Source organism: Nannobrachium achirus (genome assembly GCF_963921795.1).
Source record: "Nannobrachium achirus genome assembly, chromosome: 20".
NCBI classification, from domain to species: domain Eukaryota; kingdom Metazoa; phylum Chordata; class Actinopteri; order Myctophiformes; family Myctophidae; genus Nannobrachium; species Nannobrachium achirus.
In genome coordinates, this window is record NC_137827.1 from 11,317,907 (window position 1) to 11,342,664 (window position 24,758).

A 24,758-nucleotide genomic window follows, 5' to 3' on the forward strand; every position below is an offset into this window, starting at 1 on the left:
ATATCGACATCCCCCCCTGCTCCTCCTCCTCCACCCCTCCCCCTGCTCCTCCCGCGCTCCACTCTTAAATCATGAAGAGGGGGAATATAAATGACCTAATTATTCCGGAGCAGAGAGTGAAATTAAGCCCTTTGGCCCGGGAACGCCAATTCCGTTGTCATGTCAGATTTGAACCACTTAAACTATTGGATTATGCTTTTTAGCTATTGAAAAAATAGCAGATAATATACAAGAGGATCTGCTATTTTTGAAAAAGTCGTGAACATTAATGTTGTGCGAGTCTTTGAATATTTTTGACCCCATTCTAAAAAAACAGTCTTCTACTGTATATCCTTCTAAGGTTTTCGAAAAAAATGCATTTTTTCTATGTCAGTGGTTCTCAAAACATTTTCATGGCAACCCCCATCTCAAAATATTACGTACCAGGGACCCCCCCCCCCCCCCCCCCCCAGAAGCAAATATTTTAGTTGCAAATGTTCGCTCTAAAAAAAGACATATTCAAAGATTTGCACACATTTTCATGATTTTTCAAAAATACAGGTGCTGCACTGTGAGTTCGTAGATCTGCTATTTATTAACTCATTTAATGCCACCCTTTCACCACTAGAGGGGGCCAAGTGTGCCACAGACAATCCCATAGAGATATGCTGGTATATGCAGAAGCCCTGCAGCCATGACTTGCCTAAACACTTTCCTTTGTGCATGTACAGGAAGAGGATGAAGTTAGCTTGAAGTTAGCTATTGGCTACCAAGCATTTTAAAAGCCTTATTTTCGTCAACTTAGCCATGATTAAACCTTGCACACCTCATGCATGGGAAAAAAACAGAGAAGAATGAGCTCTAAAAAATCCAATGCAATCCTGGATTGCATTGTTGTGGGTTTGTGCAGTTTGTTCACGAGCTTTCAAACAAAAAAATCCGATTGGAAATCCGTTCAGGCATTCTTGAGATAATAGCCATTATGTTTTACACTGTTGTGAGCTTGGAGGTCTGCTACCTGAGTTGTATGGGGGTTGTATGGGGGTTAAACATGCAAAATCGCGATTGAAATCATGTTCACTAGTTTTGATGGGGTCCAAAAAAAAAAATCAAAAAAATGTTTCAAAAATTTTTTTTTTTTTTTTTTTTTTTTTTTTTGAATCACGTGTATACACGTGATTGGCACTGTGGGATGCGCTAATATATCACATGTATACACGTGATTGGCACAGAATGAGTTAATAGTTAAAGGAGCTATAGTCAACCTTTTCGCTAAAATAAAAATAATATATATATTTTTTTTATAAAATATTTTCGAAACATTATTTTTATTTTAGCATCCGTTTTCCTTTAAAGCATAACATAATGGTTAAAGTGGTCTATATGGGTTAAAGGCATTCCCTTTTTATCTGCCTCTCCCCACCCAAACAGATGGCATCCCCCTATCTCGCATCATATCCGCGGTGCTGTTGAGAGGCATGCGGCGGCGGTAACCCACCCCTCCCCTCCCCCGCACGTCCCCGACATGTTGATGTGACAGGTGGAGGAATTGATTCTCCCTAATGCAAAGCCCTGTTCCACCCAATTGATGCAGCCCGCGGGCTGTCATGGCTCTCACTCTTTTTGCTGATGGTACCTCGCCGTGGTGTTGTGCCCCGTGGCATTTCAAATGGATCATAGCGGGCTACCCGCCATGCCGCGGTCGGTGCTTTTTAACCTGTGCGATGCCCACGGCGTTTCAAATGGATCGTGTTGAGTGTGCAATCAACGCTATCATGGATTAAAGTTCTCAGCCGCCACGAGTGATTTGATTGTCATTCGTACCGATTTATAGCGGATCTATCAGATCGGTCATTTTAACACATTAACATCTAAAAATGTCTTCTGAATCCTAATGGTTTCTGAAAAACAAACAAACATATCGTCGTTGTCGGGTGGAAACCTTGTATGTCCAAAACCATTCGTTTTGCAGTTATCATTTTAAAAATGATTCAAACTAGTGAAACAGCAGATCTACAAGCCCACAACGCCTCGCACCGCGAGGCGTTGTGTGCTTGTAGATCTGCTGTTTTCACTACTTTTGTGCGACGGCCTTGTGCGATGAAGCAGGGCTTTACTTTGCGAAAGAACGTACACATTTGAAACTTGGAGATACGAGGTTTCCACCCGACAACGACGAGTATCTGACATCACTGTGAGGTCACCTGTGATGTCACAGTGATGTGTCGGGGGAACCACAGTGTCAGGCGTTACACGTATACATACAGACAAGCTGTGCCGGTTCTGACAGTAAACTATGTGTTTTCAGTGGTGCTCAACCTTTCATGCCCCCTAGAATTATATGTATATTTGACCTGCGGACCCCCATCTCAAAATATTTAGTTACAGGGACAAGAGACAAAAGGCTTTGCGTTTACAGATGTCTGCTTTGAAAATATATACTTCAAAGATTTGCACAATGTTCACAATTTTTCAAAAATAGCAGATCTACAAGCTCGCAATCTGCTATTTTTTTTTTTTTTTTTTAAGATTTGTTTTTGGGCTTTTTGCCTTTATTGGATAGGACAGTAGACTGACAGGAAACGGGGGAGAGACAGGGAGTGACACACGCAAAGGTCACCCGGATCGGGAATCGAACCGGCGACGCCGACAGGCATTGATGCCGAAATGGCAATGCCTATATGGTATGCGCCTGGTCCACTAGGCCACAGGCGCCCCACAATCTGCTATTTTTGAGCGGTTCGTAAACCGCTCCTAAGAGTGGCTGTGCGTGTGTCTGTAGCCACTTTTCCTCAGTGTTTTGACATAGCAATGTGTTTTCCTCAGCGTTTTGCCATAGCAATATGTGTGTGTGTGTGTAGCCATATTACATCATATTACATCACCAATTATCTGTAGCCACTATCTGTAGCCACTTTTCCTCAGCGTTTTGCCATAGCAATGTGTTTTCCTTAGCGTTTTGCCATAGCAATATGTGTGTGTGTGTGTGTGTGTGTGTAGCCATATTACATCGCCAATTACCAATTGAAGACGTTACGCAAGCACGACCACCGCTCACTTCACATTGGTGTGATTTTTTGTAATAACTGAAGCATAAAATAATGGTTAGGGTGGTTAAAATCTAAAGTGACACAGATGTGTTCCAACGTGTCTTTATGAGATGAAAGCGCATTTGAGGTGGTTAAACTTCTGTTCAGAAGCCATGTCTTTTTCATGAACAGAATGGTCTGGGATAAAACATGGAGAAAAGAAAGGTTTCTGCCTCCACAGCAATGATAATGAAAACCGTTCTGTGAAGGTCATGGAGGGCAGGTGGTAGGCACGTGCACACATAGACATCAAAGGGGGCTTGAGCATAGACATAGAAAGGTAGACCCAGAGCCTCCTTCGGCTCTGGGGAATATGCATCGCGGGACTCTGCAAAACGGTAGTTTTTCTCACTTCCACGTGCGTCACAGAAACCGGAAGTTGGTAGGCCAATCAGAGACAAGTGGGGGCGGGTCTTTTCGTACGCCGCCTCTAAGAACAGCAACATGGGAAGGCCAATAAAGCTCAGTAGAATTGAATTGATAAGTCCCGGAGAAGACGCGTAACATGTGAGGGGTCAAACTAGGGTTTTTTCATGTTTCTGAATCCAATGCAAGCATTTGCTTTGCATTAAAAAACATTCCTTGGGCTAAAAACGGCCACCACAAAACTGTGCAAAGTGACAACTCATCACTAAACCACATAGTTTGTCGCGGTCTGGAACCCATCACGGTGAATAGAAAAGGAGAGGGATCTAGGCTTCTAGTGCGGGTTGACACGAGGCCACGTTGCAGTCAGAAGTGTGGACCATAAGGCTATTCTTGGTGATGTGGTGGACGTGGGGCTGGAAGGGGTGCGTAGTGCAGGGGTCCATGAGATTACTTTGGATTAATTGCGCAGCCAGCCAGCCCTGCTGTCCCGCCACCACTACAGCACCTCCACTGCAGCACAATAAAAGCTAGGCGTCATCCAGGCAGGCGTCATCTCTGGGCAACACAGAGAGAAAGAGAGCAGGGGCGTCAATTGGGTATGGCAGGGGTATGCAGCTGCCATACCCTGGGTCCAGGGGGGGAAATAAAAGTTACTTTTAAATATAAATCCATGAATGTCTCGTCGTCTATCTGTGCTGGTTATTATGTTCACTTTAACAAGGTATTATAATTCTAGTCTCCACACTTTTATTCTCCCCATCTTGACAAAATGGTATATTCCCAGGTTCCGCAGGTCAGCTGCACAGGTGCAATGCACTATTGTTAATTGTGGCACGTTTACTAACATGCCAAGTTTAGCTGCACTTGAACAACCGTTCCAGGCTACCATATCCAGACCAAGAAACCGTAGAAACGGGAGGAAAAATAGAATATACTTTTTAAATTAAATGTATCATGCCTGTTGCTAAGGTATGGCAACATGACTGGTGTCTTGCACACGCGCAAGACACCTGTCATGTTGCCATACCGTAGCTTTTTCTGAACTGACGCCACTGAAAGAGAGAGAGAGACAGAGGGGGGAGAGCAAAGCTATTAGATCTGATAAGAGAGAGTGCATGCAGCGGTTTGTAATGGAGCGTCTGCCAAAACGGCGCCATCATCGCCGTGTATGCGGCGGAGCAGATCTAAACACCTCATTAGGGATCCTTTGCGCGTCCGTGGACCACTTTAGTTTACCTCCCCCCAATTATGCCCCCCCCCCCCCTCAACAAAAGACAAAAGACAGCTGAGAAGGAGGATGAGTCACACATACTGTACACACACACACACACAACGCAGTAAACACGACCGGAGCGCAGCCTTCAAGGATGCAGAAAAATGTAGAGCTCCTCCTCGAACACACCGCAGGGGGCCTGTTCCGCTAAATGAATTGCCCTTTCATGTCCTTTAGTGTACAGTACCTGTTCTCTCTCTCTCTCTCTGTGTGTGTGTGTGTGTGTGTGTGTGTGTGTGTGTGTGTGTGTGCGTGTGTGTGTGTGTGTGTGCGCGTACACACTGCTGTGTTTGAGCAGTGAGTGTGTCTACTACTGTATATGACTGTGTATGAGCGTACTTACTGTAACATATTGTTGCTGTCAGGTGGAAACCTTGTATGTTTATACTGTAGCTTAGGCCAGTGGTTCTCAAAGTGGATTCCAGGGACTCTATAGATTCCTTCATGGTCTTCAACTCTGACCGTGTACAAACGGGTCCATTTGGTTCCTTTTGTACACTGTCAAAGTTAAGGGGAGACCTTCAAATTTCAAAGTTTGAGAACCACTGGCTTAGGCTATATAGGACCCCTGTAGTCCTTCCTAGGCAGGCTCACTAACCATTCAGCTATATAGTTAAATTGGGCTGTAATGTTCAAAAAATGCTTTTCTGGAAATGGAAAATAGAATGTGTGTTCCAACGGATTTAAGTCAGAACCGGCACAGCTTCTCCGTGTGTGTAACGCCTGACATTGTGGTTCCCTTGACACATCACTGTGACATCACAGGTGACATCACAGTGATGTCAGATACTCAGAGCAGGGATAACACCTGACACTGTGGTTCCCCTGACACATCACTGTGACATCACAGTGATGTCAGATACTCAGAGCGGGGATCTCCATATATGGGCATAAACAGGTGACATCACAGTGGTGTGGCTGGTTCAGACAGGGATCTCCATGTATGGACATAAAAGGGATTGTATGTTGTGATGTCATGGGAACCACTCTATGCCAATGTATGGAGATCCCTGATGTCATCAATATTAAGCCCAGCTCTAACAGGACTTCATATCCATATATGGGGAACTGGTCCGATATACATCACTGGCCAGACGGCCAAGACATGGCCCTTTAGGGCGAGGTCGCTTGTCGCCCTGAGGCGTCTTACTATTGGTATTTCATATTTAGTAATACTGGTGAAGAGAAGACTTGCACACCCAGTTCCTTTCAAGCAGATGCGTGGGTAACAGAACAGTAGGAAGTAATCTTAGACAGATAAACCTGCACACTGCCACTTGCACGTTCCAGAGTTTAGTTTATTGAAAAGAGCAACATTGCGCGGTCGTGAGACCTTCCTCTGAGGAACGTTGCTCTTTTCAATAAACTGCCATCTGGAACGTGCAAGTGGCAGTGTGCATATTTAGTAATGCTAAAAGGAAAATCCACTATCCACAATCATACACATACATGTACATGTATGTGTTTTGGAATTACTGACATTTTTGTAATCCCACTCTTGTGCATCACACATGCGTTGTGTTTTTTCAGATTGTACAACCAACCGTGTGTCCTTTGACTAAGCCACAGTATATTCCACCACCCCCTCGCTCCGCTGTGTTCCGGAGTGCCGTGGTGGAAAAAGTACTACAAGTACCCAATACTCCAATGTAGAACAACTCTGCTGTTAGGGTGCACACTAGGGTATTCATGAATAGTGACTTTTAGTATTCGAATTATTCGACCTCAAAGTATTCGAATACTTTGGACTGGCCAAACTGTCAAATATTAAGTAAGCAAGATGCGAACATTGTGAAAATAGCAGATCTACATGCTCACAACGCCTCGCAGCGGCTATTTTCACAATATTTATCTGCGGAACCGAGTCACATTAAATGTAATACAATTCCAAGTGCTTGTCAGGGTGGGGGTCCCCAGTTCAAATATGTTTATTTTGGGGGTCACAGACTAAAAAGGTTTGAGAATCCCTGGTATAGAGCATTAACAAATTCATCCACCAGGGGCATTGACAACTCATTTTTATGACTTCCTATCTAGCCAAGCTTTATAAACTATATATTTTGTAAAGAGAAAACAATAAAAGAAATTAAAATAAGCGAATATTCGACTTCGGTGAACAACGTAGAATAGTGACTTTGATATTTGGTGAATGCCCTAGTGTGCACACACACCAAAACACTTATGAGAATGGAATCCGCATTCCGCCAATGCATTTCAATGGGAAGGGGGCGGTTTCATGTCAGTGGAGGATATCTGCGCGCCGCGCCGACCTTGCGTTTATGCTGGAGCAGATATGATATTATGCAGATATTTTGCATAATGAGTACTTTCACTTTAGCTATTCATTTACCGAATGTCTGTCTGTCCGTCTGTCTGCATGCTGACATCACTAATCGATGTCGCCACCATGGTAACAGCCGCATGCTGAAACAATACCCAAATTTGGAGATGACTCACATCACTGATTGACATCACGGAACACCATATATGGGCATAAACGGGTGAAACAGTGCCTAAATTTGGAGATGACTGACATCACTGATACGTCTTGAATCCTGCTGTCCTACGAGCCGATCCTTTCGCCTCAGTACACACATAACATAACATAACCGGGGCAAGGACTAGTAGGGTATTGATACTTTTACTTGAGTAAAACGCATGATAGTGAAAGATTAATCTGAGGCTACAACAACCTTCAAACTGATGCTCCGCTCTGCTGTGCTTTCCAGACACGCCGCATGTTAACACCATCAAGCAGGAAGAGAGACAGAGAAGGTTATCTCCTGTAGGCCAATGATGTTTTTTATCCTAGTGATGCCGGGGTCGGCCTCCCGGAAAGACCAACACAACGGACAATGCCGCGCGCGAGAGAGAGTAAAACCTGAGATATTGTTGTCCTTGTCGTGTGGAAACCTTCTATGTCCAAAACCTTCCTTTTTTTGGGTTATTTTAAAAACGATTTTAAATCATGGAAATAGCCGATCTACAAGTACACAGCGCCTCGCTGTGCTTGTAGATCATCTATTTTCACTACTTTTGTGCGACAGTCTATGTTGAAGCTGGGCGTTACTTTACGAATAAAAAAAAAAAGACTCCTGTGACGATATTCTCGGCAGTGCATCTAGAAGCTCACAAACGTGCTGAGCTCGTAGATCGGGCGCTTTTTTGCGCGCGACCCCCGGCCGGCACGCCACAAAATACAAATCCGACGTGGCGGGGGAGCGAGCGAAAGAGATGTACTGCGTTGGAATGTGTGTGCTTAAAAGATTGGAGAGGCAGTCGAAAGAGAGAGAGGGAGAGAGATCAGAGAAATGGAGGGGGAGACAGAGAGAGAGAGAGAGAGAGAGAGAGACGGGGGGATCTGAGTGAGAAGGAGGTTACAGGCTCTGCTGAGTCTACTCTGGAGTGATTACTTCAACAGTTTGTCATATCGGCTTAGGGCTGACGGAGGAGAACACACTGGAGCCAGGACTCCCATTTCCAGAACTCCCCCTAACCCCAGAGACAAAGCACCATGCTTCCAGCCTTCCTCCTCATGTTAAGGTGTCTCCACACCAAACAGCATACAGGAGACTCCTTCTGACTGTACACAAACTGCAAAGAACTGCAAAAAACTAAGCACTTATTTCTTTTTACTGACGACGCCGACTGTAGTTACTGTATGGCAGTGGTGCCAGGTCTGCTCGTTATAAGCAACGTTGATCCTGTTTTCCTATAATGTTGCTAGTTGTGAGTTGCTTTTGTTTGCGATTGTTTCTGAAGTGTAGTTCTGAAGTTATTTTCATAGACCTGGTCGCTTATTTCACTCACAGAATCTGGCACCGGAGGGGGAAAAAAAACAACACGGGCTGCTTCAGCAGCAGCACTATTACTAGCCTACTACTAGCTTTGCTTTGGATCAGATTGGAATAGGAATTGAGAGTTGAGAATATGGTATTTAGTAAAAATATGCGACAGGAAAAAGGTTTAGCAGCTGTAGCAAACTAATGGTCCATTCTACAACTCCCTCAATCCTACCGACGGCCAGGGGTGACTGAACAAAACTGAGCAAGTCCAGTTTTCCAGTTTTCCGTCGATACTGGTCGATAACGTTCCCGACCCGCTGCCGAAAACCTGCCGATGAGCTCCCTGTCGGCAACAGACGCCTTCCGCCGTTAAAAGTGCACTTTAGACCAGTGTTCCTCAAATGGGGGTATGTGTACCCCTTGGGGTACGCAGAGGTACTACAGGGGGTACTTGAGGGAAAATGGAAAAATGTATGTTACTGTTGTTTAATGATAAAACATTGACAACTGTATGTGAACGTGCTGCTCTGTAAGGTTTTCAACCAAATTAAGTAATTGACTTTGACTGGCACACTTGTTACTGAATACAAAAAAAGCTACTTACGTTTATTTTCAACATATTGACATAAAAGCTGGACATTTGACATCAGTATTTTCTAATCAAAATGTTCTTGTCGATTAAAGGGTGTACTTGCATATCAGGAAAAGGGGGTACTGAAGCCCCAAACGTTTGAAAAACAAAAACTATGACGATAAATGGTAGTCCACTACCTTTTTTCCCTGGCGAAAACTGAATAAAAAATAAGTTATGATAACTAAAAACCAAGACTAAATATATTCTGTATTTGTTAAAAGACCAGTCATTTTTTTCAAAATGTAGATCGGCTATTTTCAGCATGCAGCCAAGCGTTAAAACCAGGCATTACGACGCCATCAAGGCCTGCCAAAATAATCTTTTGTGTTAAAAAGTATGTGATGCTTCTCTGACGAGGAATGCATTGCTATCGACGTCACTGAAAAAAAAACTGGGAAAATTGCAGCATGCAGCCTCCATTCCACTGTTCTCCTTTACCTTTCATATCGCGCTGACACACACACACACACACACACACACACACACACACACACACACACACACACAGGCACACAGGCACACACACACACAGGCACAGGCACATGCACATGCACATGCACAAATAGACATCAAAGGGGGCTTGAGCCCCTGCCCTTTTATCTGTCTGTAAAAAAAGTGCCCTTTCCAGACCATGAATGCAGTTTTTACTATGGTGAAAGAAATGCAAATGCCCCCCTTTCCATGCTATACCTGTAGGCAGCATTCAAGAGAATTGCCTTGTCCAAACTCTCCTGAACTTGAATGCATCATCCCATGTTGAAAGAATTGCCCTCGCTGTGTATAAATCCATGCCGTTACGCCACGTCTCCAGTATTGCCTTTATTATGTTTAGTTTGTGGTATCAAGTACTGAAAATAGCCGACCTCCAAGCTCACAACGCGTCGCGCAGTGCGACGCGTTGTGAGCTTGGAGGTCGGCTATTTTCAATACTATCACCAAAAGGCCCTTTTAGAAATGTCAGCCCCTGCCTCTCTAACATTCTCTGCACGTCCCTGCACACACACACACACACACACACACACACACACACACACACACACACACACACACACACACCTGCTGCTATATTTTCTGTCTCAGACCCTCACCTATACTAGCAACAGTGGAGCTAGCAGTGACTCACACTTAGTCATATAAAACACCATGCCATCCAAACCAATGACAGAGAGAGGGGGAGAGAGGGGCTCGGTTTCTATGGTCCATCACTAAGGTGTTACTGTGGCAACCGGAACGAACCCAATAGCCAGCTACTAGCTTATACTGTAGCACCTAGTTATCCTCTTTACTCTCTCTCTCTCGCTCTGTTTCTGTCTCTCTGTCTCTCTCTCTATTTGTGTCTCAGTCTCTGTGTGTGTGTCTAGTGATGGGACGAACATCGCTATTATCGCTTATCGAGATAATAAATACTCAACACCAATCGTACATTTATCGTGAAATCGTCCTCCGTCACCCACCGGGATCAATTCACCTTTAATTTGCCGAGCGAGTACCGTTTTAAATCCTCTCTAATTGGTCAAACGGACCAGGAAATAATGTGACTTGATAGTCTTTTTTTTCTTTTTCACTCTACCAAATCTCTTTGCCAAAAAAATAGCCGATCTACAAGCTCACAACACGTTGCATTTGGCAAATGTTCCGCCCCAGGATAATGGAGGTTAGGGATATTTTGATGATTGCGATAATCTTGTAAAACGCAATTTCTTTGGTCACAATAATCGTGACATGAATGTTCATATCGTCCCACCCCTACGTATGTGTGTGTCTCTGTCTCTATGTGTCTCTGTTTCTGTCTCTCTCTCTCTCATATTCTACTTTTCTCCTCACCCTCTTTCTCATTCCCTCCTGATTCTCCCCCGTGGCTGTGTGCGTCCTCAGCAATCCTGCTCTCAGCACTCTGCCGAAACCCCTGCTGTTTGCATTTCGCTGTTGTCGCTGTGCAGAAACCTCCTATCTCCAATGTTCTAACTTTGTTGGTGGGGTTTTTCTTCGGAAATCAACCCCCTGCATGATCATACTATTAACACATCTCCGTTCAGAAACATTGCCATTCAGAAGATTGACTTCCATTATTCTAAATGGAGGTGTCACCTAAACCTCACCTTAAAGGACAACTTTGTTTTTTTTTACAACAAGGGTTCATATTGTAGATTGTAATTAGAGAAAAGAATAAGTGAGTGTTAAAATGTTTTCATTTGCTTCGTTCTATTGTCTGCTAAAATGTGGGGCATGCGTACGCATGGGGGCATGCGTACATGCAGCTAAATATGTCTTTTTAGACTCAATAAGCCAGCAGTTTCTTAATTGCTATTTACAGTAACACTTCTAGCCCCCATAAGTCACATCCAACCATGAAAGGTTGCGTTGTATCTTGGGAATGGGCTTATTCTGTGTAAAATTACATATTTAGCCACCTGTACGCATGCCCCCAACCATTGAAAAAGGAATCTTTAAAACAATAGAAAGAAGTAAATTAAATCAATTTGACACTCATCTTTTATATTCTTTCATTACAATCTAAAATATGAACCCTTGTTGTAAAAAACTAAAGTTGTCCTTTAACCCTAACCTCAGTGGGGGTATTTCTGAATGGGGATGTTTCTAAGTGGGGGTGTTTCTGAATGGAGGTCTGCCCCCCATATTAACGGCTTCACACTACAGGGGCAATTCTCGCTATTTCTACACGTCATTATTTCGACTAAGGGTTAGGTTTAGGCATAGTTTTACTGAGGTTAGGGCTTGGGTTAGGTTTAGGTTCAGACATGGTGGTTAACATTCACCAGGTTAACATTCACCCGCGTCGAACAACTGGAACGTCGAACAAAATGTTATGTTGAAATATCGACACGCTCCCACACAACAGCACCAGAAGTAGCAGTTCCACCAGCTCGATAATACAGTGCGAAGTGACGCGTTTTGAGATTATAGATCTGCTACTGTTTGGACATTTTGGACATGAGGTTGACAGCAGTGGTGTAAAGCAGTGGTTCTCAACCTGTGGGTCGGGACCCCCAGAGGGGTCCCCAAATTATTTTGGGGGGTCGCCAGATGATTAACTTAAAATACAACATTGTTTTCTCACTCAACAGTAAACAAACCAACATAAAGTTTAAGTGTATAGAGGAGTATCTGCACATTTCTAAAGTGACAATTTAAGGACGTTTTAATACCTCTAAAATGACAAATTAAACATTGGCCAAATTGTCAAATATTAGAGGCAGAAATTGTGAAAATAGCAGTATTGTATTGTGAAAATAGCCGATCTACATGCTCACAGCGCCTCGCAGCGGTTATACAAAATGTAATTCCTCAACTCTTAGTGCTCATGAGGGTTGGGGGTCCCCAGTTAAAATATGATTATTTTGGGGGTCACGGCCTGAAAAGGTTGAGAACCACTGGTGTAAAGTAACTAAGTATTACTTAAGTACTGTACTTAAGTACTTAATTTTGAGGTATTTATTATACTTGACTGGAGTATTTCTAATTCTTTGTACTTTTACTTCTACTCCACTACATCTCAGATCCAAATATCGGACTTTACTCCAGTACATATATTTGAAAACTTTAGTAATTAGTTACTTTGCAGATTTTGATCAGTATTACAAAACATCCAGTGACCACTTCAACTCTATACATTTCCGCCGTTTGAAAATAGCCGATCTACAAGCTCACAATGCATTGCTATGCGACACATTGTGAGCTTGTAGATATAGATAGCTCTTTTCAAAAGATTTTGATACATTTGAAAACTTGTTTTTTTTTTTTTTTTTTTCAAAATGTAGATCGGCTGTTTTCAGCATGCAGCCAAGTGTTAACTCATATGCTGCTATTTTAAACATAGGCTGAACTGTTTTCCTGCCAAATTGTCCTTACCTTTTAACGTGGGCACGTGCACGCATAGTGCATGATCTGTGCGCGACTCATGTAGTAGACCGGTAGACAAGATGACAGCTTTCAAATAAAAAAAAATCCATTGGAATAGACAAATCCGTTGCCAGGCAGTATCCTGCTGTATCCGCCAGTATTTACATAAGAAAACATTGGAAACAGCCAGCTGTGCGCTATGGTAACACGTGGACACGTTCGCGCACATAGCAGACGATATGTGCGCGGATCATATGCCAGGCGGGCACAAGAATCAAACAGCTATCAAATAAAATAAAAAACGCGTGAAAAAAGACGATGATATGACCGAGCAGGATGCTTCCTTGTTTACATGGAAACTTGGGCCCGGAGCTATGATTGGCTCTCAGACCGGATATGGAAACCTAGATCCGGTCTAAACAAGAAATACGACCAGATACAGTTAGGAAGCGGGCCTAAAGTCTCCGAAGCGGCTATATACAGCGACCATACTTTTAATTGTTTCATAATGATTAAAGCTAATTAAATTTCCGGGATCTACGGGCATCGCAGAGCGGTACAGCGGGAAATCTCCGGTTTCGACGGGGATCGCAGGAAATTAGTTAAAATCAGGCATTACGACGCCATCAAGGCCTGCCAAAATAATCTTTGGAGTTAAAAACTATGTTGTGCTTCTCTGACGAGGGATGCATTGCTATCGACGTCACTGCTGGAACAACTGGGGAAAGATTGCAGCATGCAGCCTCCATTCCACTGTTCTCCTTTACCTTTCATATCCTGCTGAAAACACACACACACACACACACACACACACACACACACACACACACACACACACACACACACACACACACACACACACACACACACACACACCTGCTGCTATGTGTTCTGTCTCAGACCCTCACCTATACTGGGAACAGTGGAGCTAGCAGTGACTCACGCTTAGTCATATAAAACACCATGCCATCCAAACCAATGACAGAGGGAGGGGGGGAGAGAGGGGCTCGGTTTTTTAAAAAAAAGAAGAAAAAAAAATGGGACATTCTGCATAATGAGTACTTTTACTTTAGGTACATGTTTATGCCCAGTGCTTTTGTACTTTTACTCAAGTACATTTTGAATTCTGGACTTTTACTTGTAACAGAGTATTTCTACATTGCAGCATTGATACTTTTACTTAAAGGACCGGTTCACCTCTGGGACAACCAGATCTTATTTTATTGTTGTTTGGGACACGATCAACACAATCCTGAGTTATGTTTTTGTGTTCAATCTGTGTTTTTAGATATTTTAGTATTTCAGCATGCTATAGTACAACTGGTCATATGATGCTTTGTAGCATGATATTGCATCATCTCATGCATCATATGATGCAAATTGCATCATATGACCAGTTGTAGCATGCTGAAATACTAAAATATCTAAAAACACAAATTGAACACAAAATAATAACAATAAAATAAGACCTGGTTGTCCCAGAGGTGAGGTGATTACGACCGAAAGTCGCAGTTCACTGTGAGAAACGTCACAGCTTGTCCGTTAGACCCAGCTGAAGTTAGCCACACCCACAGTGTTGGGTGAATGGTAAAAGGGGAGGGGATGATTCTATGATGTCATTAACTCAGTGTTTTTCAGTTGGGCCTTTTGACTCAGAGGCTCTCAGCTTTCAGGAAGAAACCAAAAATACACAGGGAAGGCAAATTTGCACATTATAACCACACCTGGGGATCTGTTAGAGAAATGTTAACTCCATAGACACATACAAAACAGAAAAAGTACAAAACTATGGCATCACCTCTTTAAAGTTATACCATGTAACTTTTTTTATAAAACAAATCTTAAAATTGTCCTAACTGTTAAATCGCTAAAGTTTTAGAACACCCACTCCGTTATTTTCAGCTTCTAAAGCCTTCTCTTTATATGTTTTCTATGATCTTGGCCGGGGTCTGGTTTTCGCGGAAAAATAGCGTCATCTGCATCATCTGTATACGTTGGCCAATCACATCGCGAATCATACACACATGATACACTACTGGCCAATCACAGCGTATCTGGTCCGCGGCGGTGGTCTGCGACGACTCCGGGCGAACAACGGCCGAAAAAAGCAATACCGCTACTGACCACTAGTTTAGGAACTTACACAGTATAGCTTTAAGTAAAACATTTGAGTGCTTTTTCTACCACTGCCTGACGATTTCTTCCTGTGTGTGTGTGCGTGTGTGTGTGTGTGTGTGTGTGTGTGTGTGTGTGTGTGTGTGTGTGTGTGTGTGTGCGTGTGCGTGTGCGCGTGCGCGTGTGTGCGTGCAGGTGGACGTGGGAGTGGTTCATTTCACCCCTCTGGTTCGGCCACAGATAGAACAGCCCTTCCAGCTGGTGGAGAAGGTTGTCCGGAGCGTCTTCCAGTTCCGCAGGAAGCACTGTCACAAGGGAGTGGAGTAAGAAGAACACCATTCATCCCTTCTTTTAATGCATAATTATTTTTTGCCTCATTAGTTTTGCCTTAATCTCTTCATGTTTCACTCTTTCATCCTGCAGTTAATTTGAAGCTCTTCTTTTATAGAAGTCCCAATGTTCTGAGTTTACAGCTACCGTAAATCACCAATTAATCGCCCGGTGGCAAACTGCCGCCGGGTCCCATATATCCGCCCGGGGTCTGACCCCATTTTGCGCAATAAACGCCTGTTTCAAATAAGCGCAAGGTTCATATAAGCGCCTGGGCCGTTATTTGCAATTAATATTATCCTTATTAGGTTTTATGTAAGAGCCCGGGCTATTATTTGTTTGGTTGTTTGGTATTATTTGCTATTTATTTAACTTAACTGGTCATTTATGTTGCATGGCAGTGGTGCGCTGAAAACAGCAAATCTACAAGCTCACAGCAGTGCTGTGACAGCATGTTGCAACGCACCGCACTCGCTGTGCGTTGCTACAGGTCATATGTTGCATGACGGTCACGGTGGAGTGCGCCGAAAACAGCAAATCTACAAGCTCACAGCCCTGTGGACAGACACTTCTAAGCCAAATGTAGGCTATATGGTGCACAGCCCAGTGCTGCGCTACCATGACGCGCAGGACGCACTGTGCGTCGGGGAACAGATTGTAAAGGACACCAAAAAAAGAGAGAGGAAAAAAAGAAAAGGAGTCTGCTGCTCTCTGCGCACTGACCATCATTCATTACTGTCTAAAACGTTGCTACAATGCAAAGTTTGCGTGAGTATAGGCTACTTTAAACGTTGTGATGGAGAAAGACTGGCCAATATAAAGACCAGCTGGATCAGAATGACTCATTACCTACTGTTGCTGCCTCTTGTTATCCAGTCCGCATTTTGAAGAAGTAATCCATTATTTTGAGGTGCAAGGGGAATGCAGAAAGCTTCATCATAATGCTATAAATACCATAATGGTTTAATGTCAGGATGGAGCTGTTCAGTGGTCATGTCAGCGAGTCCAGTCCAGCACCAGCTGCAGGACTTCTGCGCTAATTGGGTCGTTGACTCGTTGAACTTGACCTAGATGCGTCTTTGCTGGTATGCGGTAATAGATTATTTTGGAGAAAGATTCCCTTAGTATAAATATAGTATATATTTTTTTTAAAAGGCTTTCATACACTCTTGATATTTTTTTAATGAGGTTTGGTCTAATAGATCGCAATGTGCTATTTTCTGGGTGTTCATAAAAATTAAAATAATAATAATAATAATTATAACATTTATTATAACATTTAGATTATTATTACTATTATATAGTTTGAGAAAGAAAAATGTACCAAATAATGGCCCAGTGCTGGCCAGTGCCAAAATAAATAAAAGCCTGTTACCAATAGCCGCCTGGTCCCTTTTAAGCGCCCGGGGTCCGACCCCATTTTGCGAAATAAACGCCCGGGCTACTAATTGGTGATTTACGGTATCTTTGTTCTGTAGCTCTAACAAAATATTATATCCGCCAGGCTTTCAGTGACGCCAGATTTATCCACGGTTGACACGATGTGTCGTGCACCGGAAAATAGCAGATTGATTGAATACTTTATTAGCAGTTTGCATAGCAAAAGTAGGCCTACAGTTCAGATACAAGGTCTACCAATAGGATTTAAACCTAAGAAAACACTATGGCTTGTTCACAGTACTCATTTCATTGAGTACAAGCTCACAGTGAGCTTGTAAATCTGCTATTCTTGGAGTGAGACACTGGCACCTGGTGTACAAATAGTTGCCATCGGGCAGAAACCTCTTGTCTCCATATATTTTAACGTATGCTCTTATTTGATCATACTACACAGTGTCACACAAAAAGTAGCAAAAATAGCCGATCTACAGGCTCAAAACCTGCGCCGATGCAATGCGTTCTGAGCTTGTAGATCGGCTATTTTTATTCTGAGGATTTTGATTCTGTAAAGCCAAGGATCTTCAACGGGGGGTGCTCAGAGTTACTACAGAGGGTCCTCCAAATCTTTGAGTGATAAATATGTTTTTCTGTTAACCACTTGAACAAAAATAGCAGATCTACAAGCTCACAACGCCTCGTGCTGCGAGGCGTTGTGAGCTTGTAGATCTTCTATTTTTGAGCTTTGGTTGTTTGGGGAAATAGATCAGACTATGTGTACAGAGTGAAAGGTCAAGTTTATTAATTATTGTGGTTAAATATCTGAAAACACAAATTGACATGAATCCAACATACCTTCTGTATTCTGTTTTGGAAAATATCTTTCTCCTAGTATAATCATAATTCCTGATCATCATGTTTAAGGGAGGGGGGGGGATACATCATGGCACCCCATCTTTAAGTAAAAGTATCAATGCTACAATTTAGAAATTGTACAAGTAAAAGTCCAGAATTCAAAATGTACTTGATTAAAAGTACAAAAGCATTGGCATAAAAATTTACCAAAAGTAAAAGTACCCATATGCAGAATGTCCCATTTCAAGTTTTCAAATGTATAACAATCTTGCATGTATAAAAAAATCTTTATTTAGTGTACACTGATAATTGTGCTGTCAAACAATGAAACTATATGGAGTCTATGAACAGGTTGTGGGGGTCCCTGCTTCATCTATTTCTCAACTAAGGGGTCCTTGGCCTGAAAACGTTGAAGACCCCTGCTGTAAAATACCATTTTTGGACATATGAGGTTTACCCCCTGACGGCATCAACAAAATCAGGCATGATCCAACTGTGAACAGTGAGGGCACGCCGGCTCTTCATCAAAGCTGCCCACAGTTAAAGCGTCAGCCAGCGCTAGGCCCACGCCCCCGTGCCCATTAAGGCGCGTGGGCGGGCCGCGGCTAACAAAGGCAGCGCTAGCTGCTCAAACAGAAAGCGCCAATTATGAGTCATTGAAGTGTCATAGAAAAGAGCAGGCAGGCTCAGAACGTATGTAACTGTAGAGGGAGGGAGGGGTGGAGGAGGAGAGGGCTGAATGAGAGCTGGGGTTTTGGGACCCTTCAGGATTTTAACAATTCCGGTTCCGCAACGATCCCCTCTGAACAGTCCAATCCCTTAAAGGGGCACTCCACCACTTTTCAACCTATCTTCATATAATAGGTCCTCACTAATGTTCATGATAAAATATTAAAAAAAATTCTACTCAGTTTGGGTCTCATAGGAGAGCTGTGGGTGGGTCAAATCCTTCTACCGGTGACATCATAAATGGGAAATGCAAGCTAATAGAAACTGCAGGCTTTCTATTCCTGAAAAAGTTGCAATGTTAAAGTGGAAGCCATTGTTCTCGTGATAATAAAACAATTTTTTTTTTTTTGTCAAACGATGATGTCACCGGTAGAAGGATTTGACAGCTCTTCTATGAGACCCAGACTGAATAGAAAAAAATTGTGCTATTTTATTATGAACATTAGTGAGGGGCCGGGCCTATTATATGAAGACAGGTTGAAAAGTGGTGAACTACTCCTTTAACGGTTCCTATTTTTCATTTTTCTTTCTTGTTTTTTTGGTCTTCCCAGTGTCTCTTCCAGCCCCCAAAAAAACATTCTTTAACTCTAAGCCTTGCCTTTCGTTTCAGTGATTTTCTGAATGGGCGTGTCTGAACGGTACCCTTTTGAAATCGGGCCATTGTTTATGTCACAAAGAGGCTCATTTCCTATTGGGCCCCCTGGAGAAGGGGGCGGTACTTTTTTGGAGGCTATATTCTATTGAGACTATATATATGAGGTGGAACCATGAGGTAAAGTGGTACTAAAATTGGCTTGACTGGATTGACTCTACATGGTTCTCATCGTGGTACCATGCTAATCTTCGTTGTATCGTTTGGAATGGATTCAGCAGCACAACAATACCCTAATTACACACCTCATATGTTCATATTGGCCATTTTTTATTTTTCCCCCTTTAATCCCAGGCCCTGGGTATCCCGATACCCCCAACTTTGATTGGCTCCCACAAAGTATGTCAAGGGAAATGGGTTTGACAAAGTTCAGAGGTGATAGTAGACACCTTTATGAACACATTTGTGAAGAAAGCTAGTGATTTAGATTTAGTTCCCAGATTGATGTAGCAAAAGGCTAACTTTCTCTTACTAATTGCATCTGAAATGGCTTGGAATTAGAGACAGACAGAACATGACATTTAAATATCCGAGTGGTTGTTTATGCTAAAACCTGTATTATGGACCAATATTTATATAAAACATATATATATTTTGAAAAGCATGGTGGGGGGGGGGGGTTCCAAACGGACCAATTGGTTCCATTTATATACTCTCAGTTGAACTGTTGCATGCATGCGTGCAGGCAGGGCAGGAATTTAATGGAGGCCATGAAAGGTCCTGGCCACCGTCGCCCCTCAGTCTGGCCTTTTGTCCTTCCTAAAATTAAAAGTCCTGAGGCCACAGTGGCCTTGATGCCCCTGCCATGCTGCTCCCTATTCTCCTCTTTCCTGTCAATATGGTTTTAACTCAGGGGTCTTCAACGTTTTCAGGCCAAGGACCCCTTAGCTAAAAGAGAGATGAAGCAGGGACCCCCTCTACATTATTGTATAAATGTGTGATTTTCATCGATTTCATAGATATTCATTGACTTGTTTGACAGCACTGTCATCAGTCTATGTTGGATTCACGTTAATGTGTATTTTCAGACATTTAACCACTTAAATTTTACCTACACTATGTACTTGGACTGCTCTTTTTTACCTGTACACCAAACCTATTTGCCAAAAATAGCCGATCTACAAGCTCTCAAAGCCTCGCGTTAAATTCTGCTCAGAATTGGGATCTGAGGGTTCAAGTTGTTCATTTCAAAATAATGATCCTATCACACAAAGATTTGGCGGCCCCCCTCTAGTAACTCTGAGGACCCCCTAGGGGTCCCGGACCCCCAGTTGAAGATCCCTGTTTTAACTCATTGAGACGCTATCATTGTTTTTCGACATTCATTCCCTGCCATGCTCGAGAGTTTTTCATTAACCTTTGAAAAATCATAGAATATTCTGCGTCGCTCCGATTTGTGGGAGCCCTCAAAAAGATGTGCACATGTATGGGCATAAAAGGGACAAGGACGCAATTAATTTGCAACATCATTGTGATGTCAGAACAGGTCAGCTATATCGCCACTGTCGGGCAGAAACCTCGTATCTCCAAGTTTCAAATGTGTTCGCTTTTTTCGCAAAGTAAAGCCCTGCTTCACCATACAAGGCTGTTGCACAAAAGTAGTGAAAACATACGATCTACAAGCACACAACGCCTCGCTGTGTGCTTGTAGATCAGCTGTTTTCACTAGTTTAAATCATTTTACAAATGATAAATACTAAACGAACTGTTTTGGACATACAAGGTCTCCACCCAACAACGACGATGTACTTCTGCTGCGCTGGGTTGATATTGCTGACATCAGGGATCTCCATGTACGGGCATAAAAGGGACTCCTCTTACAAGGCATCGCCTACGGAAACAATAATAGCCAGCCGGCAGCTATTTTGCGACCAGCACAGCTGATTTCATTGTTTGATGAGACCCGTTTCATAATGCTCATTATCATCACGGGTAGTTAGCCACTTCAACCAATCATATTTCTTTATCGAAACTACCTGTTGTATAATAATATTTATTTTATAATTACATAAAGGGTATAATGGTATGTATTAATATCTCCTAATTTCTGACATCATAAAATCTCCTGCAATTTGCAGGAGATTCTGATGACACAATTGGCTGTCTATCTTACAATTTATGTTATAATAATATAAATGGTATGATAGAGCTTATAAGTGGCAATCTGTACTACTCAGGGATTTGAGTCTGGGTCTCTCGCACGAGTGCCAAGATGCCTACTGCTGAGCTAAGCCTGGAAAGCCTGTTTGGACAGAGTATATATTAAGTTTTAAGCTTCAGAACCAATACTAGTCCGGGAAAAAAACTGTGATTTTTGGCTCAACGTGGTTTCGTCGGTAAAAGTTTTTTTCTCAACTGATTCTTGTAGCTTGGGGTCACCTCTTAAGGATTCAAGAGGATGACCAGTGATATCCATTGAGCATTTTGTATTATTAACCCCTTAATGCCTGAAACATGGGCTCCCATTGACTTTCTATACAGGAGGAAAATACCCAGAAAAATATTATTTTTCGGGGTATTTAAGGAGGATCTGAGGGGTCTAACTAGGGGTTTGTCATGATGCTGAATCCATTGCAGGCATTTGTTTTGCACAAAAAACATTCCGTGGGCTAGAAATAGCCTCAGAAAACACTACACGTATGGGTGAGTATTCATGTTAGTCGGAGGCCTTAGGGTTTTTTTTCTCGTGCTAATCAGTCTAAAAGTGCAAAATTTTGCACAGATGTAGCTCAGGGCTTGCTCTAATGATTTAGCTTAAAATGACTCCAATACGGAAGTAAAACTTCCTATGATTGGCCGCTAGTTGCGCTGTTTTCCCCCCCGGCCGATCGCAAAAAGAATTGTTCTCCATTGGATCCCATTCATTTTCCCCTTTCGTGTTCTAACCTTAATTAACATTTTCATGAATACTTTATGGTTCCTATCGCTAGTTAAAAATTGCCTTTCAATCACCATCATATGCGTTTTGTCGAAATTTGGTCCAATTTATTTTAAAATAAATTATAAAGTTGTGGGGGGCATGGCCAACTAAACTGATACCTGCCGGCTGTGTGCTGTATTTCGGGAGGCTCCGACCACATTCTCCCATGTATCTGTGCGGTTGCACGTGACCGTTGGCAGCCAATAGCATCCTTTGGTGCCTTTACAATCTATGATGGCAACACCCATGCCAAGGACCCATATTGTGTCATTTGCGCTGCATAGAAACCAATGGCTTCGCTTTGTCCATTATATTTTATACAGCCTATGATTCAACCACAGGGTAAAATTTGTTGTTAAATCATACTAACTATAGCATCCTTTCTGTGGTGAACAACTGGGTTAAAATAAAAATAGCACATCTGCAAGCTCACAACGGCAAGATTATGTGTAGAGGGGGGAAAAGGAGTGGGCCAAGTACAGAGCCCTGGGGCGCTCTGGTCAATGACGTATAAGGGCATAAGTGGTTAATGCTCTCTGAGCGCTGATGGTTCTGCTCCAACTTCAGAAGTCTTGGCGTTCCGTGTGAAAGTTTTTCCCTTCCATCAGTGTCTGTGTATCCTCGGCCCTGCAGAGCTCAGCAGCTCCGCTGGAAGCTTTAAATATTCATGAGTCATTCCAGCTCCCCTTGTTTGATTTCAATTAACTTCAGAGACGTTGGAAGCATTTCGCTGAGGGTTTCGTTTCTCTCAAAGCGTTTGAATTCCTCGTTATTAAATTTGCATGATCGATGCGATATCAAAGCGAGCCTGAGAGAGTGAATGTCAACGCTGACCCTGCTTAGTGTCACACTTGTCTTCTTTCTTTCTCTCTTCTCCTCTCTCTCTTCAGTTTTTTACACAAGTTTCTACGGTTTTCTTGGGCTGGATATGGCAGCCTGGAATGGTTGTTCAAGTGCAGCTAAACTTGGCATGTTAGTAAACGTGCCGCAATTAACAATAATGCATTGCACCTGTGCAGCTGAGCTGCGGAACCTGGGAATATACCATGTTGTCAAGATGGGGAGAATACAAGTGTGGAGAATATAATAATACCTTGTTAACACATCGGACGCCCACGTGGTTAACGTGTCTTGCTGGTGCCCATGGCAACGCGTCATTTTACCTACCGGCGAGAGTACTGGCGAGAAAAGTAATCCGAGTAAATGTAATCCGAGTATGTCCTGTTTATTTCGCGAAAATCTTTTCTTTCAGTCAGGACCGTTTTTTATCATTTCTAAGCCACAGTGTTTGTGTTACGGCAGGTAGAAGAGGCTGCCGTTTTGAAATGAAAGTGATTTAAAAGCTAGATTAGGAGAAAACAGCATTTTTGTGCAGCCGCTAAACAGGAAGTCAACGAGACACACAGCACGTCCGGGTGACGTAATTGCGCGCTGCATGTTGGGAAATGGAGTTTGTTTCATCACCGCGGTAGCCAAGTGCAGTAGCTACAGTACAGTATAGTTTACTGTACAACACGTCAAACGCGTCGTGGGCCTCCAGCGACATCAAAGAAATTGACTTGTAGACACCACGTGGGCATCCGATGTGTTAAAGTGACCATTTTGTTCAATTTTGCATTTGTAGTTATTTTACTGTAATTTGACGCCCCTGTCCCTTCCCCAGGATGCTGTTCCCGGAGGCGCGGCGCCTGGAGCTGGCGGCGGCCATGCTGCGCCAGGCGGACGTGGACCCCACGCTGCGGCCCACGGAGCTCACCATCGCTCAGTTCCGGGCGCTGGCCGATGCCTACGCCGGGCTCTGCGCCCGCGAGCCTCCTGGCCTCCTGGAATACTGCTTCAGAGAGGAGCTGAGACACAAGCGTCTGTCCAGGGGAGGAGGAGGCAGGGATAAGGGTCCAACGGCCAGTGTCCAGACCAGGGACGTGCTGGCCATTGGGAAAAGCGGGACGACTCCCGAACGGCCGGTTCATTCCCGGCCGGTCCAGGCCGGGCCATTAGGAAGCAATTAAACTGTTTGCACAAAAGTAAAAAATTAAACTGTTTGCACAAAAGTAGTGAAAACAGCAGATCTACAAGCACACAACGCCTCGCACCGCGAGGCGTTGTGTGCTTGTAGATCGGCTGTTTTCACTAGTTTAAATAATTTTTAAAATGATAAATAGGCCTACAAAACAAACGGTTTTGGACATAAGGTTTCCACCCGACAACGACGAAATATAACTCATGTAATTGGCCCACTGGCTTGTCACTTGTCATGATCTGAAATGGCAAATCTTTGAGTAGCAGCTATAGAGAGATCTCTCTCTATAGTGCGCAATGAGGGCCTCTACAACTCTTTTTCCCGGGCTGAATCAGGGGCCCAGCACGTCCCTGGATAAGGGTCAAACGACCAGTATCCAGACCACTTATCCAGGGGTGTCGCACCAGATTCTGGGCCCTGGGTACAAGGATTCACTGCGGGCCCCCCATGAATGTTCTTCATAGGGGGAGGAGGGGGTTTAACCCATTGGGAACGCATTATTATTACGCGTTATTTTGTGCTTTAACTATTGAAAAATAGCAGATCTACAAGCTTGGAGATCTGCTATTTTTGAAAAATCATGAAAATGTGTCTTTGAATATTTCAAATCCTTCTAAGGTTTTTTTGAAAAACCTATGTTTCTATATCAGTGGTGCTCAAACCTTTTTATGTGAAGGACCCCCAAAATTATATGTATTTGGCCATGGACCCCCATCTCAAAACATTTAGTTCCAGCAACCCCCCAGAAGCAAAATTTGAGTTACAAATGT

The 24,758-nt window shown here is 43.2% G+C and overlaps 1 protein-coding gene across 1 annotated transcript in view; it reads left to right on the forward strand.

The window, feature by feature from the left end:
• LOC308305930 (dimethyladenosine transferase 1, mitochondrial-like) overlaps nt 1-23,977 on the forward strand; it is a gene marked incomplete at its 3' end in the record, with an annotated part of 103,501 nt that extends 79,524 nt beyond the window's left edge. The window contains exons 8-9 of the mRNA XM_080750827.1: nt 15,301-15,428; nt 23,632-23,977. Coding sequence (XP_080606953.1) covers nt 15,301-15,428; nt 23,632-23,977 — 474 coding nt within the window. The remainder of the gene's footprint in view (nt 1-15,300; nt 15,429-23,631) is intronic.
• Between the last annotated feature and the right edge of the window lie 781 nt (nt 23,978-24,758).